The sequence below is a fragment of the Pelophylax lessonae genome, assembly GCF_965119305.1.
Source record: "Pelophylax lessonae genome assembly, chromosome: 6".
Classification (NCBI taxonomy): Eukaryota; Metazoa; Chordata; class Amphibia; order Anura; family Ranidae; genus Pelophylax; species Pelophylax lessonae.
In genome coordinates this window covers 329,847,864-329,865,935 of record NC_138773.1, presented here as the reverse complement: position 1 = coordinate 329,865,935, position 18,072 = coordinate 329,847,864, and the positions used below count along the sequence as shown (strand labels likewise).

General features: G+C 49.2%; 1 protein-coding gene across 1 annotated transcript in view; it reads left to right on the top strand.

Moving 5' to 3' along the window:
- LOC309558763 (protein mono-ADP-ribosyltransferase PARP14-like) overlaps nt 1-18,072 on the top strand; it is a gene marked incomplete at its 3' end in the record, with an annotated part of 187,137 nt that overhangs the window by 63,514 nt on the left and 105,551 nt on the right. Inside the window, exon 5 of the mRNA XM_082261811.1 lies at nt 3,124-3,363. Coding sequence (XP_082117937.1) covers nt 3,124-3,363 — 240 coding nt within the window. The remainder of the gene's footprint in view (nt 1-3,123; nt 3,364-18,072) is intronic.

The window sequence follows — 18,072 nt, the reverse complement described above, 5'->3', positions numbered from 1 at the left end:
GGCACAGGTGATGGTACAGGCATGGCACAGGTGATGGTATAGGCATGGAACAGGTGATGGTACAGGCATGGCACAGGTGATGGTATAGGCATGGCACAGGTGATAGTATAGGCATGGCACAGGTGAGGGCACAGGTCGGCTTCAATCACTTACCTTCTGATGGCGGCAGGATGGCAGGAATTCCGGGAACCATCCACGGCGCTGCTCGTCTCGTCCTCTTCAGTCTTCCGGTCTTCTGGTCTTCGGTCAGGGTGGCGGGAAGCAGATCGGGCGGTGACGGCGCGTGACTGACGCACGCACCGACACCGCCCCCATTGCGACGTCAGCGATCGGATGTCCTGGATGATGATTGGTCCAGGCTGGAGACTGGACCAATCACAGCCAGGATATCACGAAGGTGGGGGTGGCCCAGCGCTATTTCCTGCGCCCAGGTTACGCCCCCAGAAGGCAGCCAATCATAGAATCCCATATACACAATCCTATACCCGCCCCAACCATAGAATCCCATATACACAATCCTATACCCACCCCAACCATAGAATCACATATACACAATCCTATACCCTCCCCAACCATACAATCCCATATACACAATCCTATACCCACCCCAACCATACAATCCCATATACACAATCCTATACCCGCCCCAACCATACAATCCCATATACACAATCCTATACCCACACCAACCATACAATCCCATATACACAATCCTATACCCGCCCCAACCATACAATCCCATATACACAATCCTATACCCGCCCCAACCATACAATCCCATATACACAATCCTATACCCACCCCAACCATACAATCCCATATACACAATCCTATACCCGCCCCATCCATAGAATCCCATATACACAATCCTATACCCTCCCCAACCATACAATCCCATATACACAATCCTATACCCGCCCCAACCATAGAATCACATATACACAATCCTATACCCTCCCCAACCATACAATCCCATATACACAATCCTATACCCTCCCCAACTATACAATCCCATACCCACCATAACCATACAATCCCATATACACAATCCTATACCCGCCCCAACCATACAATCCCATATACACAATCCTATACCCGCCCCAACCATACACTTCCATATACACAATCCTATACCCGCCCCAACCATACAATCCCATATACACAATCCTATACCCGCCCCAACCATACAATCCCATATACACAATCCTATATCCGCCCCAACCATACAATCCCATATACACAATCCTATACCCGCCCCAACCATACAATCCCATATACACAATCCTATACCCACCCCAACCATACAATCCCATATACACAATCCTATACCCACCCCAACCATACAATCCCATATACACAATCCTATACCCACCCCAACCATACAATCCCATATACACAATCCTATACCCGCCCCAACCATACAATCCCATATACACAATCCTATACCCGCCACAACCATACAATCCCATATACACAATCCTATACCTGCAGTTGATCCAGAGGAAGGCGAAAAAACCCAGCAAAGCATGATCCAATTTACTACAGCAGGGGAAAAATTCCTTCCTGATCCCTGATGTAGGACATAATATAACTGTTTCATATATTAATGCATTTATGTAAGAATTAGCACAGGAGACATTAACTCCTGTTATTTTGGAACACCTGTAAAAGTTTTACCATAACTAATAAATAATAAGTATAGGTTGAACTAGATGGACTTGTGTCTTTTTTTTAACCAGACTAACTATGTAACAATGTAACCCAGACTTTAACTGTGGAGATTCTCTCCTTACATTGCACCAACAAAACATTCCAAGGAGACAGAAGAACAACAATTTGTTCCAATAACATCTTTCTGCAGATTCATTCCAGGCAGCGAAATTGTTATTATATAACCACTTCAGGACGGGAAGGATTTCCCCCCTAATGACCAGGCCATTTTATGCGATTCAGCACTGCGTTTCTTTAACGAAAAATTGCGCAGTCGTGCGACACTTTACCCAAATACAATTGATGTCCTTTTTTCCCCACAATTAGAGCTTTCTTTTGGTGGTATTTAATCATCTTTGCGGTTTTTAGATTTTGCGCTATGAACAAAAAAAGAGCAACAATTCTGAAAAAAACGCCATATTTTTTACTTTCTGCTATAAAACATTCCCAATAAAAAAATTTTAAACATTTTATTTTTTTACCAGTTTAGGCCAATTGGTATTCTTCTACATATTTTTGGTAAAGAAAATCCAAAAAAGCGCATTTTAATTGGTTTGTGCAAAAGTTATCGCGTCTACTAACCACGGGATAGATTTTTGGACTTTTTATTACGTTTTTTTGTTTTTATTAGTAATGGCAGTGATCTGCGATTTTTTGCGGTACTGCGACATTGCGGCGGACAGATTGGACCCCTAACTGACATTTTTTGACACTTTTGGGGGGACCAGTGACACTAATACAGTAATCTGTGCTAAATAATATGCACTGTTACTGTGTAAATGACACTGGCAGGGAAGGGGTTAATACTGAGGGTGATCAAAGGGGTTAAATGTATGCCTGTATGTTTACTGACTGTATGTGTGTGTGTGGGGGGGAGGGGTTCTGTGACAGGCACAGAGAGATCGGGGGTTGATCTCTCCCTGCCTGTCTGACAGAAGATCCGCCTGCTTTGTTTACATAAGCAGGCGGATCTTCTCTCGGTTTCCCGGACGATCGCGGGAGGAAAGCTAATGACGCTCTGGTGTCTGTCTCTGAAAGCTTTTCTACTGAAAATAGATAGCAGATTGCAAAATTCAAAACAGACTGAACCTCATTACTGCAAATAAAAAACACAAAAAAAGGGCGCACCTACCTAGCGCATTATCCTCAATATTGGCTTTATTGTTAAAACATAAAAATGGCTACTCACAAACACAGGTGAAAATCAATCATATCGAACTCAAGAACTTGAGTATCAGGAGTAGTCCATACGAATGTCCATTGTCCTATTAGGATGACGGTTGACATGTTTCGAGGCATACGCCTCTTCCTCAGAGCCACTGTGTACCTCATCACTGGTGTACAATATGTCCTGTCACAGTTCAGCCATCATGTTAATTTATTAATCAACCAACTTTTTTTTTTTTTTACCAGATATTTTAGGAATTGTTGAAAGATTTTCAGGAAATTCCAAAATCCGGACATGTAAAATGAAGGTAAAGCCTCTGGAAGAAACTAGAACGATCAGGGTTGAAGGCCTCCCACCCAACACCCCTGAGGATTACCTTGGTCTGTATTTTGAGAACCCAAAGTATGGTGTTCCTGGAAGTACGGAAGACATCATGGCCATTCCTGAAGAGGGTGCCGCACTGGTTACATTCTCCACTGTAGAAGGTACGTTGGGTGTCAAGACGGACAGCACCGGGTACTCTGATTACAGAACTGCACACATACTGGGGGTGGAGATGGCCGGCAGTTTAATATCATGAATTAGTATGAAGAATCTTTCTGACTATCTCCTGATAAAACAAATCATTGCTGTATCAATTCCCCAAAATTTGTTACAAAAAATTTAAATCACATGATTTTTGTAATTTAAATCCTATACTATCAAATACAAATGCAGATCATTGGTGAAGATATCCGGTTTGTTCCAAACTCATAGGACTTATAGAGCTGCTTAGTTAGAGGTTACATCAACCAGCCACCTGGTAGTACAACCATTACACATATTAAATCATTTAGGTACGAATTAGCATAAGCAACACAACACAACATTAATTACAAGAGACATTAATTCCTGGTATTTTGGAACACCTGATCAGTATTACCTTACCCCAGACTCTTGCACTTCACTAAACTCATCTGTAAATAATATTAATACATTATTAATCAGAGGTGCAGGGAGGTGGATGCAATAATGCTTGTACCAGAGCGCTGTCTTGGGCTTGTTGGCCATCATCAGCGCAGTGCATAGAAATAATGGCTTCTATGGGGTAATGCTAAAGGAGTAATGAGGCAGAATAACCAGAAAATTAATGGTGAAAGGCCTCCACTAAACCAATTAAACATCTAATATCAATATGACCCCCCCCCCAACAAACCGCTCCTGGAACAGTAAACTTATGCAAGGGGGCAGCATTGTGCTAGTAAGGGTGATTTGGATGGCTTGAAAATTTGTACTGGGAAGGGTAATCTGAGGGGGGGGGGGTGATTGTGCTACAAGGGGTGATTTGTGTGTGTGTGGGGGGGGATGTTGGTGAAGGATTTATGCTATGAGGTGTATTTTATTTGGGTGGGAGTTGTGCTGGGAGGGGGGATTTGGGTGGAGAGGTGGGGGGGGGGGGGGACTGTTTGCATTTTTGTTTGGGGAGAATCTTGGCTTCCAGACAGGTGGTGAGCGGGCAGATTAGTGCTGAATTTTTTTTTTTTTTGGGGGGGGGAGAGGTAATTTCCTGAGACACAATGCTCCCATATTCTGTGTATGTATGTAGTGGTGGGGGGCAGAAGTTTTCATCTACGTCCTGGGAACTGGATGAGCTTGTCCCAGCACTGGTTATGATAACCCTTTTAATATTTTATTTTAAGAGATTATATTAGACATGTTCATGACGAAAAATTTAGTTTTGTTTCATTTTGATTCGTTAATCTAGTTATTTAGTTTTGTTAACTACTTGCCGCCCGCCCGCCGTCAATTGACGGCGGAGCGGTGCGACCATTATCCTGGGAAGACGTCATATGACGTGATCCCAGGAATGCAGGGCAGGCGCGCGATCGCGTGCGCGCCGCCCTGCACTGCCGGCAGGGGGGAAACAGCCAATGGGCGTGGCTGTTTCCCACGTGATCGGCTGTGTTCCAATGACACAGCCGATCACAATGGAGGCGCCCGGGAGATGACCGCGCATGCGCGATCGGGAGGGCGCAGCGCGGTCATGTCGGTGGCACTGTGTTCCGTAGGAACACAGCTGTCACCGGCGGTAGTAAACAGTCACTGACAGTGACTGTTTACTATGTAAATCCATTCACAGCCGATCACAAAATGTAAACAAAGAGCAGTAACTCACTGTTACAGTTTCCAGTATGAGGAGAGCAGAGCTAGAAACAGTGAGTTACTGCTCTGTGTACCTGTAAAATGTAAAAGCACAGTAAAATCACACTAATAAAGGTCCCCACACAGTCCTCAGCCCCCCCCCCCCAATGTCACCTGTCACCCAACAGTCATCTCATCAGTGCCCAGAAATTGACACCCATAACGTTCAGATGTGAGCGTAGTGATCGCGGGCAGAATCACAGCGATTCTGCCCGCGATCCGGAAATCATTGCAAATTGCGGGACGCCTGTGCGTTGCCCGTTTTTTGCAATAGCACCCCAAACGCTGTGCGTTGTTGCCGCCATTTCCGCCTGCCGAATCGCGGTAACATCGCGCAAACATCGCATGACGCCCAAAAAAGGTACAAGAGCTTCTTTGGGGCGTCATGCGTTGTTTGCGTGATGTTACCACGATTCGGCAGGCGGAAATCGCAGCAACATCGCACAGCGTTTGTGGTGCTATTGCAAATCACGGGCAACGCACAGGCGTCCCGCCATTTGCAATGATTTCTGGATCGCGGGCAGAATCACTGTGATTCTGTCCACGATCACTACGCTCACATGTGAACGTAGCCTAAAGTTCACCGGTCACCAGAGACCAGTGGCGTCACTAGGGGGGGGCCAGAGGGGGCCATGGCCCCACCAAAATTAGTCTGTGCCCCCCCAATTTATGTGCACAACAAAAGTCATGGATTCTCATTCTGCGTCTCTGCGGATTGATGGGAAGCCAGGCAGCTGCAAGGAGAGAGAGAGTAGAGCTGTCAAAATGTAGCTCTGATGTCGGGGATGGGCGGAACTGATATGTGGGACCCGCCCCCTTTGTCAGACAGCCCATGCACAGAGACAAACAGCGGAGGTTACATTGCTGGGGAGGAAGGAGACGGGGAGGGACTGATTGTAACTACTGTATGTGGACACAGCAGTGTATAATTCAGGTTTATTATACATGCTGTGGGTACACATACAGTAGTTATAATCAGTCCCTCCCCGTCTCCTTCCTCCCCAGCCAGCAGGGATGGGAGGAGAGGTGGGCAGTGAAGACACCTTGGACGCAGTGGCGTACCAACGGGGGCGGGCCGGGTGCCACGCACTAGGGGGTGTCAGCCGGTGTCCTGCCCAGCGTGTTCTGACAGATCCTATCTGCAGTGGCAACTCCTTCAGTCTGCTGCTGCTGGCAGGCATCGGCTGGAAGAAGGGGGCGGGGCCTCGGCGGGAAGAAGGGGGCGGAGCCTCGGCGGGAAGAAGGGGCGGAGCCTCGGCGGGAAGAAGGGGCGGAGCCTCGGCGGGAAGAAGGGGTGCAGCATCGGCGGGACGGAGCCTCGGCTGGGAGAAGGTGAGTGCCCAAGTACAAGTGTAAAGTGAATAGGGAGGTAATTGGCGCTGCCAGATGTAATTACACAGTAAGTAAAGTGTAGGTGTCAGTGTAGGAGGGGGGTCAGTGTAGGTGTCAATGAAGGGGGGTCAGTGTAGGGGGGTCAGTGTAGGGGGGTCAGTGTAGGGGGGTCAGTGTAGGGGGGTCAGTGTAGGAGGGGGGTCAGTGAAGGGGGGTCAGTGTAGGTGTCAATGAAGGGGGGTCAGTGTAGGAGTCAGTGTAGGGGGGTCAGTGTAGGAGGGGGGTCAGTGTAGGTGTCAATGAAGGGGGTCAGTGTAGGTGTCAATGAAGGGGGGTCAGTGTAGGTGTCAATGAAGGGGGTCAGTGTAGGTGTCAGTGTAGGGGGGTCAGTGTAGGTGTCAGTGTAGGTGTCAGTGTAGGAGGGGGGTCAGTGTAGGTGTCAATGAAGGGGGGTCAGTGTAGGTGTCAGTGTAGGGGGGTCAGTGTAGGAGGGGGGTCAGTGTAGGAGTCAGTGTAGGGGGCTGTGTAGGTGTCAGTGTAGGAGGGGGGTCAGTGTAGGTGTCAATGAAGGGGGGTCAGTGTAGGTGTCAGTGTAGGGGGGTCAGTGTAGGAGGGGGGTCAGTGTAGGAGTCAGTGTAGGGGGGTCAGTGTAGGAGGGGGGTCAGTGTAGGTGTCAGTGTAGGGGGGTCAGTGTAGGAGGGGGGTCAGTGTAGGAGTCAGTGTAGGGGGCTCAGTGTAGGTGTCAGTGTAGGAGGGGGGTCAGTGTAGGTGTCAATGAAGGGGGGTCAGTGTAGGTGTCAATGAAGGGGGTCAGTGTAGGTGTCAATGAAGGGGGTCAGTGTAGGTGTCAATGAAGGGGGGTCAGTGTAGGTGTCAATGAAGGGGGTCAGTGTAGGTGTCAGTGTAGGGGGGTCAGTGTAGGTGTCAGTGTAGGTGTCAGTGTAGGAGGGGGGTCAGTGTAGGTGTCAATGAAGGGGGGTCAGTGTAGGTGTCAGTGTAGGGGGGTCAGTGTAGGAGGGGGGTCAGTGTAGGAGTCAGTGTAGGGGGCTGTGTAGGTGTCAGTGTAGGAGGGGGGTCAGTGTAGGTGTCAATGAAGGGGGGTCAGTGTAGGTGTCAGTGTAGGGGGGTCAGTGTAGGAGGGGGGTCAGTGTAGGAGTCAGTGTAGGGGGGTCAGTGTAGGAGGGGGGTCAGTGTAGGTGTCAGTGTAGGGGGGTCAGTGTAGGAGGGGGGTCAGTGTAGGAGTCAGTGTAGGGGGCTCAGTGTAGGTGTCAGTGTAGGAGGGGGGTCAGTGTAGGTGTCAATGAAGGGGGTCAGTGTAGGTGTCAGTGAAGGGGTCAGTGAAGGGGGGTCAGTGTAGGTGTCAGTGTAGGAGGGGGGTCAGTGTAGGTGTCAATGAAGGGGGTCAGTGTAGGTGTCAATGAAGGGGGTCAGTGTAGGTGTCAATGAAGGGGGTCAGTGTAGGTGTCAGTGTAGGGGGGTCAGTGTAGGTGTCAGTGTAGGTGTCAGTGTAGGAGGGGGGTCAGTGTAGGTGTCAATGAAGGGGGGTCAGTGTAGGTGTCAGTGTAGGGGGGTCAGTGTAGGTGTCAGTGTAGGGGGGTCAGTGTAGGAGGGGGGTCAGTGTAGGAGTCAGTGTAGGGGGCTCAGTGTAGGTGTCAGTGTAGGAGGGGGGTCAGTGTAGGTGTCAATGAAAGGGGGGTCAGTGTAGGTGTCAGTGAAGGGGTCAGTGTAGGTGTCAATGAAGGGGGTCAGTGTAGGTGTCAGTGAAGGGGTCAGTGAAGGGGGGTCAGTGTAGGTGTCAATGAAGGGGGTCAGTGTAGGTGTCAATGAAGGGGGTCAGTGTAGGTGTCAATGAAGGGGGTCAGTGTAGGTGTCAGTGTAGGGGGGTCAGTGTAGGTGTCAGTGTAGGTGTCAGTGTAGGAGGGGGGTCAGTGTAGGTGTCAATGAAGGGGGTCAGTGTAGGTGTCAATGAAGGGGGTCAGTGTAGGTGTCAATGAAGGGGGGTCAGTGTAGGTGTCAATGAAGGGGGTCAGTGTAGGTGTCAATGAAGGGGGTCAGTGTAGGTGTCAATGAAGGGGGTCAGTGTAGGTGTCAGTGTAGGGGGGTCAGTGTAGGTGTCAGTGTAGGTGTCAGTGTAGGAGGGGGGTCAGTGTAGGTGTCAATGAAGGGGGGTCAGTGTAGGTGTCAGTGTAGGGGGGTCAGTGTAGGAGGGGGGTCAGTGTAGGAGTCAGTGTAGGGGGCTGTGTAGGTGTCAGTGTAGGAGGGGGGTCAGTGTAGGTGTCAATGAAGGGGGGTCAGTGTAGGTGTCAGTGTAGGGGGGTCAGTGTAGGAGGGGGGTCAGTGTAGGAGTCAGTGTAGGGGGGTCAGTGTAGGAGGGGGGTCAGTGTAGGTGTCAGTGTAGGGGGGTCAGTGTAGGAGGGGGGTCAGTGTAGGAGTCAGTGTAGGGGGCTCAGTGTAGGTGTCAGTGTAGGAGGGGGGTCAGTGTAGGTGTCAATGAAGGGGGTCAGTGTAGGTGTCAGTGAAGGGGTCAGTGAAGGGGGGTCAGTGTAGGTGTCAGTGTAGGAGGGGGGTCAGTGTAGGTGTCAATGAAGGGGGTCAGTGTAGGTGTCAATGAAGGGGGTCAGTGTAGGTGTCAATGAAGGGGGTCAGTGTAGGTGTCAGTGTAGGGGGGTCAGTGTAGGTGTCAGTGTAGGTGTCAGTGTAGGAGGGGGGTCAGTGTAGGTGTCAATGAAGGGGGGTCAGTGTAGGTGTCAGTGTAGGGGGGTCAGTGTAGGTGTCAGTGTAGGGGGGTCAGTGTAGGAGGGGGGTCAGTGTAGGAGTCAGTGTAGGGGGCTCAGTGTAGGTGTCAGTGTAGGAGGGGGGTCAGTGTAGGTGTCAATGAAAGGGGGGTCAGTGTAGGTGTCAGTGAAGGGGTCAGTGTAGGTGTCAATGAAGGGGGTCAGTGTAGGTGTCAGTGAAGGGGTCAGTGAAGGGGGGTCAGTGTAGGTGTCAATGAAGGGGGTCAGTGTAGGTGTCAATGAAGGGGGTCAGTGTAGGTGTCAATGAAGGGGGTCAGTGTAGGTGTCAGTGTAGGGGGGTCAGTGTAGGTGTCAGTGTAGGTGTCAGTGTAGGAGGGGGGTCAGTGTAGGTGTCAATGAAGGGGGGTCAGTGTAGGTGTCAGTGTAGGGGGGTCAGTGTAGGTGTCAGTGTAGGGGGGTCAGTGTAGGAGGGGGGTCAGTGTAGGAGTCAGTGTAGGGGGCTGTGTAGGTGTCAGTGTAGGAGTCAGTGTAGGGGGGTCAGTGTAGGAGGGGGGTCAGTGTAGGAGTCAGTGTAGGGGGGTCAGTGTAGGAGGGGGGTCAGTGTAGGTGTCAGTGTAGGGGGGTCAGTGTAGGAGGGGGGTCAGTGTAGGAGTCAGTGTAGGGGGCTCAGTGTAGGTGTCAGTGTAGGGGGGTCAGTGTAGGTGTCAGTGTAGGGGGGTCAGTGTAGGAGGGGGGTCAGTGTAGGAGTCAGTGTAGGGGGCTGTGTAGGTGTCAGTGTAGGAGTCAGTGTAGGGGGGTCAGTGTAGGAGGGGGGTCAGTGTAGGAGTCAGTGTAGGGGGGTCAGTGTAGGAGGGGGGTCAGTGTAGGTGTCAGTGTAGGGGGGTCAGTGTAGGAGGGGGGTCAGTGTAGGAGTCAGTGTAGGGGGCTCAGTGTAGGAGGGGGGTCAGTGTAGGTGTCAGTGTAGGAGGGGGGTCAGTGTAGGTGTCAATGAAAGGGGTCAGTGTAGGTGTCAGTGAAGGGGTCAGTGTAGGTGTCAATGAAGGGGGTCAGTGTAGGTGTCAATGAAGGGGGTCAGTGTAGGTGTCAATGAAGGGGGGTCAGTGTAGGTGTCAGTGAAGGGGTCAGTGTAGGTGTCAATGAAGGGGGTCAGTGTAGGTGTCAATGAAGGGGGTCAGTGTAGGTGTCAGTGAAGGGGGGTCAGTGTAGGTGTCAATGAAGGGGGTCAGTGTAGGTGTCAATGAAGGGGGTCAGTGTAGGTGTCAATGAAGGGGGTCAGTGTAGGTGTCAGTGTAGGGGGGTCAGTGTAGGTGTCAGTGTAGGTGTCAGTGTAGGAGGGGGGTCAGTGTAGGTGTCAATGAAGGGGGGTCAGTGTAGGTGTCAGTGTAGGGGGGTCAGTGTAGGAGGGGGGTCAGTGTAGGAGTCAGTGTAGGGGGCTGTGTAGGTGTCAGTGTAGGAGGGGGGTCAGTGTAGGTGTCAATGAAGGGGGGTCAGTGTAGGTGTCAGTGTAGGGGGGTCAGTGTAGGAGGGGGGTCAGTGTAGGAGTCAGTGTAGGGGGGTCAGTGTAGGAGGGGGGTCAGTGTAGGTGTCAGTGTAGGGGGGTCAGTGTAGGAGGGGGGTCAGTGTAGGAGTCAGTGTAGGGGGCTCAGTGTAGGTGTCAGTGTAGGAGGGGGGTCAGTGTAGGTGTCAATGAAGGGGGTCAGTGTAGGTGTCAGTGAAGGGGTCAGTGAAGGGGGGTCAGTGTAGGTGTCAATGAAGGGGGTCAGTGTAGGTGTCAATGAAGGGGGGTCAGTGTAGGAGTCAGTGTAGGGGGGTCAGTGTAGGTGTCAGTGTAGGAGGGGGGTCAGTGTAGGTGTCAATGAAGGGGGGTCAGTGTAGGAGGGGGGTCAGTGTAGGAGTCAGTGTAGGGGGCTCAGTGTAGGTGTCAGTGTAGGAGGGGGGTCAGTGTAGGTGTCAATGAAAGGGGTCAGTGTAGGTGTCAGTGAAGGGGTCAGTGTAGGTGTCAATGAAGGGGGTCAGTGTAGGTGTCAATGAAGGGGGGTCAGTGTAGGTGTCAGTGAAGGGGTCAGTGAAGGGGGTCAGTGTAGGTGTCAATGAAGGGGGGTCAGTGTAGGTGTCAATGAAGGGGGTCAGTGTAGGTGTCAATGAAGGGGGGTCAGTGTAGGTGTCAGTGAAGGGGTCAGTGTAGGTGTCAATGAAGGGGGTCAGTGTAGGTGTCAATGAAGGGGGGTCAGTGTAGGTGTCAATGAAGGGGGGTCAGTGTAGGTGTCAATGAAGGGGGTCAGTGTAGGTGTCAATGAAGGGGGTCATTGTAGGTGTTAGTGAAGGGGTCAGTGAAGGGGTCAGTGTAGGTGTCAATGAAGGGGGTCAGTGTAGGTGTCAATGAAGGGGGGTCAGTGTAGGTGTCAATGAAGGGGGTCAGTGTAGGTGTCAATGAAGGGGGTCAGTGTAGGTGTCAATGAAGGGGGTCAGTGTAGGTGTCAATGAAGGGGGGTCAGTGTAGGTGTCAATGAAGGGGGTCAGTGTAGGTGTCAATGAAGGGGGTCAGTGTAGGTGTCAATGAAGGGGGTCAGTGTAGGTGTCAATGAAGGGGGTCAGTGTAGGTGTCAATGAAGGGGGGTCAGTGTAGGTGTCAGTGAAGGGGTCAATGAAGGGGGTCAGTGTAGGTGTCAATGAAGGGGGGTCAGTGTAGGTGTCAATGAAGGGGTCAGTGTAGGTGTCAGTGAAGGGGGGTCAGTGTAGGTGTCAATGAAGGGGGGTCAGTGTAGGTGTCAATGAAGGGGGTCAGTGTAGGTGTCAATGAAGGGGGTCATTGTAGGTGTTAGTGAAGGGGTCAGTGAAGGGGTCAGTGTAGGTGTCAATGAAGGGGGTCAGTGTAGGTGTCAATGAAGGGGGGTCAGTGTAGGTGTCAATGAAGGGGGTCAGTGTAGGTGTCAATGAAGGGGGTCAGTGTAGGTGTCAATGAAGGGGGTCAGTGTAGGTGTCAATGAAGGGGGGTCAGTGTAGGTGTCAATGAAGGGGGTCAGTGTAGGTGTCAATGAAGGGGGTCAGTGTAGGTGTCAATGAAGGGGGTCAGTGTAGGTGTCAATGAAGGGGGTCAGTGTAGGTGTCAATGAAGGGGGGTCAGTGTAGGTGTCAGTGAAGGGGTCAATGAAGGGGGTCAGTGTAGGTGTCAATGAAGGGGGGTCAGTGTAGGTGTCAATGAAGGGGTCAGTGTAGGTGTCAATGAAGGGGGTCAGTGTAGGTGTCAGTGTAGGGTAGGGAGGTTAGTGTAGGAAAGGTCAGTGTAGGAGGGTTAGTGTAGGAGGTGTCAGTGTAGGTGTCAGTGAAGGGGGGTCAGTGTAGGTGTCAGTGAAGGGGGGTCAGTGTAGGTGTCAGTAAAGGGGGGTCAGTGTAGGTGTCAATGTGGGGGGGAGGGGTCAGTGTAGGTGTCAGTGAAGGGGTCAGTGTAGGTGTCAATGTGGGGGGGGGGTCAGTGAAGGGGTCAATGCAGGGGGGTCCGTGTAGGGGGGTCATTTTAGGAGTCAATGTGTAGGGGGGGGTCAGTGTAGGGGGTCAGTGTAAGTATTAGTGTAGGGGGGGTCAGTGTAGAGGTCAGTGAAGGTGTCGGTGCAGGGGTCAGTGTAGGTGTCAGTGAAGGGATCAGTGTAGGGGGGGGTCAGTGTAGGTGTCAGTGAATTGGGTTCAGATCCCCATAGACAGGTCCCATCCTTCTACTTATTTCTTTTCCTACCTTTTTATCAAGCACCTTTTTTTGCTTTTATGGGTCAAACTGGGAGGAGTATGTGCTTCATTGGTGTACCACCCCATGTCTGACTTCCCTCTCCTCTCCTCTCGACCCCCTGTTCTTCTCTCCTCCTGACCCCCTGTTCTCTTCTTCTCTCCTCCTGACCCCCTGTTCTCCTCTTCTCTCCTCCTGACCCCCTGTTCTCCTCTTCTCTCCTCCTGACTCCCTGTTCTCCTCTTCTCTCCTCCTGACTCCCTTTTCACCTCTTCTCTCCTCCTGACTCCCTTTTCACCTCTTCTCTCCTCCTGACCCCCTGTTCTCCTCTTCTCTCCTCCTGACCCCCTGTTCTCCTCTTCTCTCCTCCTGACCCCCTGTTCTCCTCTTCTCTCCTCCTGACTCCCTGTTCTCCTCTTCTCTCCTCCTGACTCCCTTTTCACCTCTTCTCTCCTCTTCTGACCCCCTGTACCATGCTCCATAGCACCCCATGTCTGACCTTTGACTGAGGGGGGCATTGGGTGGAGTATGGGCGGTACTTTTTAAATGTGGGAGGAGCTTGGGCGGGATTTTAAAATGTGGGAGTGGTTATCAAATTTACCTTCGGGCTGAAGCCCCTGGTCTTTTTCCCACCTAGCAACGCCCCTGCTAGCAACACAACAGACAGGCCGGCGGGTGTATGTATGTATGTATGTATATATATATATATATATATATAAAAATTGCGTTTTATAGTTGGCCCCCCTACTTTTGATCCCGTCCCCCCATGTGCCCCCCCTAAATATAAAAGCTGGAGACGCCACTGCCAGAGACTGCCATCAGTACAGCCGTGCACCATCGCCCGTCACCTGTCACCCATCGGTGACCATCGCCCGTCACCTGTCACCCATCAGTGACCATCACCCGTCACCTGTCACCCCATCAATCATCGTCACCTGTCACCCCATCAGTCATCGTCACCTGTCACCCCATCAGTCATCGTCATCTGTCACCCTATCAATCATCGTCACTTGTCACCCCATCAGTGATCGTCACTTGTCACCCCATCAATCATCGTCACATGTCACCCGGTCAGTGATTGTCATCTGTCACCCCATCAATCATCGTCACTTGTCACCTCATCAATCATCGTCACCTGTCACCTCATCAATCATCATCACCTGTCACCTCATCAATCATCGTCACCTGTCACCCCATCAGTCATCGTCACCTGTCACCCCATCAGTCATCGTCACCTGTCACCCCATCAGTCATTGTCACCTGTCACCCCATCAGTCATCGTCACCTGTCACCCCATCAGTCATCGTCACCTGTCACCCCATCAGTCATCGTCACCTGTCACCCCATCAGTCATTGTCACCTGTCACCCCATCAGTCATCGTCACCTGTCACCCCATCAGTCATCGTTACCTGTTTGCCATATACATGCAATCACTTACTGACCGCCTAACGACTATATGCGTCGGCCTTTTAAAGCTAAATACTGGGGTTATGGCAGCAGATAGCCCCCATAACCCCGGTATTTTTTTAAATGGCGGGCGGTCGGCTTTCAGATAAGGGTGGTCCCAGTGGCGGATTCGCCGCGGAATTACCCTTACGGTGCAGGGGAAGAGGTGCCCCCCCCCCCTCCTGCCGCGTCCCAGACGTTTTCCCAGCTTACCGGACCCGCCGGCAGCGGGGAAAACTATCCGGTCCCGGTGTTCCGTGAAAAAAACCATACCCGTGAGAAAACCATACTCTCGTCACTTCCGGTTCCGCTACGGAGGGTATGGATTTCTCACAGTAGTTAAACTTGCGGCGGGTACATTAAAACACTTCGGGTGCAACATAAATCATGTCCTCTCCTATCGCTGTAACATCCCTCATCTCCGGTAATAAATATAAAAGCGGATCACAGAGCCGCGATCGCCGTCACATTTACGTCTCATACACCCGCCGCCGCTTTTATATTTATTACCGGAGATGAGGGAAGTTACAGCGATAGGAGAGGAGATGATTTATGTTGCACCCGAAGTGTTTTAATGTACCCGCCGCAAGTATTACATTAGACACATTGCCGTGATAATTTCATGCCCACCGAGCATGCGCACTTCTCAAATTCTTTCTTCTTCAATCACGTATCCGGGGCTCTGAGCATGCGCACTACTGCGCTGCTCAGCTGTTTCAGACCGGAAGTGACGAGGGTATGGTTTCTTCACGGGGTATGGTTTTTTAACGTTACACCGGATCCTCAGAGACAGGAAGTCGAGTGAGGGCAAGATGGCCCTCACTCGACTCTATGGTCTTGGAGGACTGGAGCTACGTCAAAGGACGTTGCCTAGCAACCGGTTTAAAGGGCCGCTTTTTTTTTTTTTTCTTTTTTTTTTTCCTCTTTCAACTATTTTTTTTTTTTCTTTTTTAGTGTAGTTGTGAGGTGTGAGGTCTTTTTGACCCCAGATCTCACAATAAAGTGGACCTGTCATGCCTATTTCTATTACAAGGGATGTTTACATTCCTTGTAATAGGAATAAAAATTTCCTAAAATTGATGATTTTTTTTTTTAAACTGTGTAAAAATAAAAAAATAATAAAAAAAATAAATAGGAAAAAAAAAAAAATTAAAGTGCCCTGTCCCCGTTAGCTCGCGCGCAGAAGCAAACGCATACGCAAGTCCCGACCACATATGTAAACGGTGTTCAAACCATACATGTGAGGTATCGCCGCGATCGTTAGAGCAAGAGCAATAATTTGAGCCCTAGACCTCCTCTGTAACTCTAAGCTAGTAACCTGCAGAAATTTTTAAAATGTTGCCTATGGGGATTTTTAAGTACCAATGTTTGGCGCCATTCTGTGAGCATGCGCAATTTTGAAACATGACATGTTGGGTATCTAATTACTCGGGGTAACATTATCTTTCACATTATGGAAAAAAATTGGGCTAAATTTACTGTTTTCTTATTTTTTAGTTCAAAAAAGTGAATTTTTTTCAAAAAAATCGCATTTGGAAGACTGCTGCGCAAATATGGTGTGATAAAAAATATTGCAACGATCTCCATTTTATTCTCTAGGGTCTCTGCTAAAAAAAAATATATAATGTTTGGGGGTTCCAAGTAGTTTTCTAGCAAAAAAAATGATTTTAGCTTGTAAACACCAAGTGTCAAAAATAGGCCCAGTCTTAAAGTGGATAAATGGACAACTTTGTGTAAAGTGCTACTTGGATGTTAGGCCTCTGTATGTGGCCAGGCTGTGAAAAAGTGTTACACATGTGGTATCGCCATACTCAGGAGGAATAGCAGAATGTATTTTGGGGTGCAATTTTTGCTATGTACATGCTATGTGTTAGAAATATTGCATAAATGGACAGCTTTGTGTACAAAAAAATGTGTTTTCATTTTCTTTCCACATTTTCCAAAAACTTGTGGAAAAAAATGACATATTCAAAAGACTCATTATGCCTCAAAAATTATACGTTGGGCTGTTTGCTTTCCAAAATGGGGTAATTTTATGGGGGTTTCCATTGTCCTGGTGCTCCAGGGCCTTCAAAAGTGCGATAGGTTGTCAGGAAATTATATGTGTAATTTATGCTCCTAGAATGCCGGACGCTGCTACTTGGATGTTGGGCCTCTGTATGTGGCCAGGCTGTGAAAATGTCTCACACATGTGGTATCGCCATACTCAGGAGGAGTAGTAGAATGTGTTTTGGGGTATAGTTGCAAGTATACATGTGCTGTGTGAGAGAAATAACCTGTTAATACGGCAATTTGTAAAAAAAAAAAAAAAAAATCTTCGTTTTGCAAAGCATTGTGGGAAAAAATTACAACTTCAAAAATCTCACCATGCCCCTTATTAAATACATTGGAATGTCTACTTTCCAAAAAGGGGTCATTTGGGGGGTATTTGTACTTTCCTGACTTTTTAGTGTCTCAAGAAATGAGATAGGCCTTCAGTACATCAGGTGTGATCAAGTGTGATCAATTTTCAATGATTCGCACCATAGCTTGTGGACTCTATAACTTTCACAAAGACCAAATAATATACACTTACTTGGGTTATTTTTACCAAAGATAAGTAGCAGTATACATTTTGGCCAAAATTTGTGAAGAAAAATGACTAATTTGCAAAATGTTATGACAGAAACAAAGAAAAATGCGTTTTTTCACGATATTTTCAGTCTTTTTTTATTTATAGCACAAAAAATAAAAAACCCAGTATTGATCAAATACCATCAAAAGAAATCTCTATTTGTGTGAAAAAAAGGACACAATTTTTGTATGGGTACAGTGTTGCATGACTGAGTAATTCTCAGTCAAAGTGTGAGAGCGCTGAAAGCTGAAAATCGGTCTGGGCAGGAAGGGGGTGAAAGTGCACTGTAGGCAAGTGGTTAAACTCGGTTGATTCGTTCAATTCGAACTCAGAAATCTTAATCGGAATTAGATTTACAGTATCTCACAAAAGTAAGTACACCCCTCACATTTCTGTAAATATTTTGTTCTATCTTTTCATGTGACAATACTGAAGAAATGACACTTTGCTACAATGTAAAGTAGTGAGTGTACAGCTTGTATAACAGTGTAAATTTACTGTCCCCTCAAAATAACTCAACACACAGCCATTAATGTCTAAACCGCTGACAACAAAAGAGAGTACACCCCTAAGTGAAAATGTCCAAATTGGGCCCAAAGTGTCAATATTTTGTGTTGCCGCCATTATTTTCTAGCACTGCCTTAACCCTCTTGGGCATGGAGTTCACCAGAGCTTCACAGGTTGTCACTGGAGTCCTCTTCCCCTCCTCCATGATGACATCACAGAGCTGGTGGATGTTAGAGACCTTGCGCTCCTCCAGCTTCTGTTTGAGGATGCCCCACAGATGCTCAATAGGGTTTAGGTCTGGAGACATGCTTGGCCAGTCCATCACCTTTACCCTCAGCTTCTTTAGCAAGGCAGTGGTCATCTTGGAGGTGTTTGGGGTCGTTATGTTGGAATACTGCCCTGCGGCCCAGTCTCTGAAGGGAGGGGATCATGCTCTGCTTCAGTATGTCACAGTACATGTTGGCATTCATGGTTCCCTCAATGAACTGTAGCTCCCCAGTGCCGGCAGCACTCATGCAGCCCCAGACCATGACACTCCCACCGCCATGCTTGACTGTAGGCAAGACACACTTGTCTTTGTACTAGTGATCGAACGATATCGGTTTTTCGTTACCGATACCGATATTTTGGCCAGTGCATATCGGTATTGGCTGATATTGG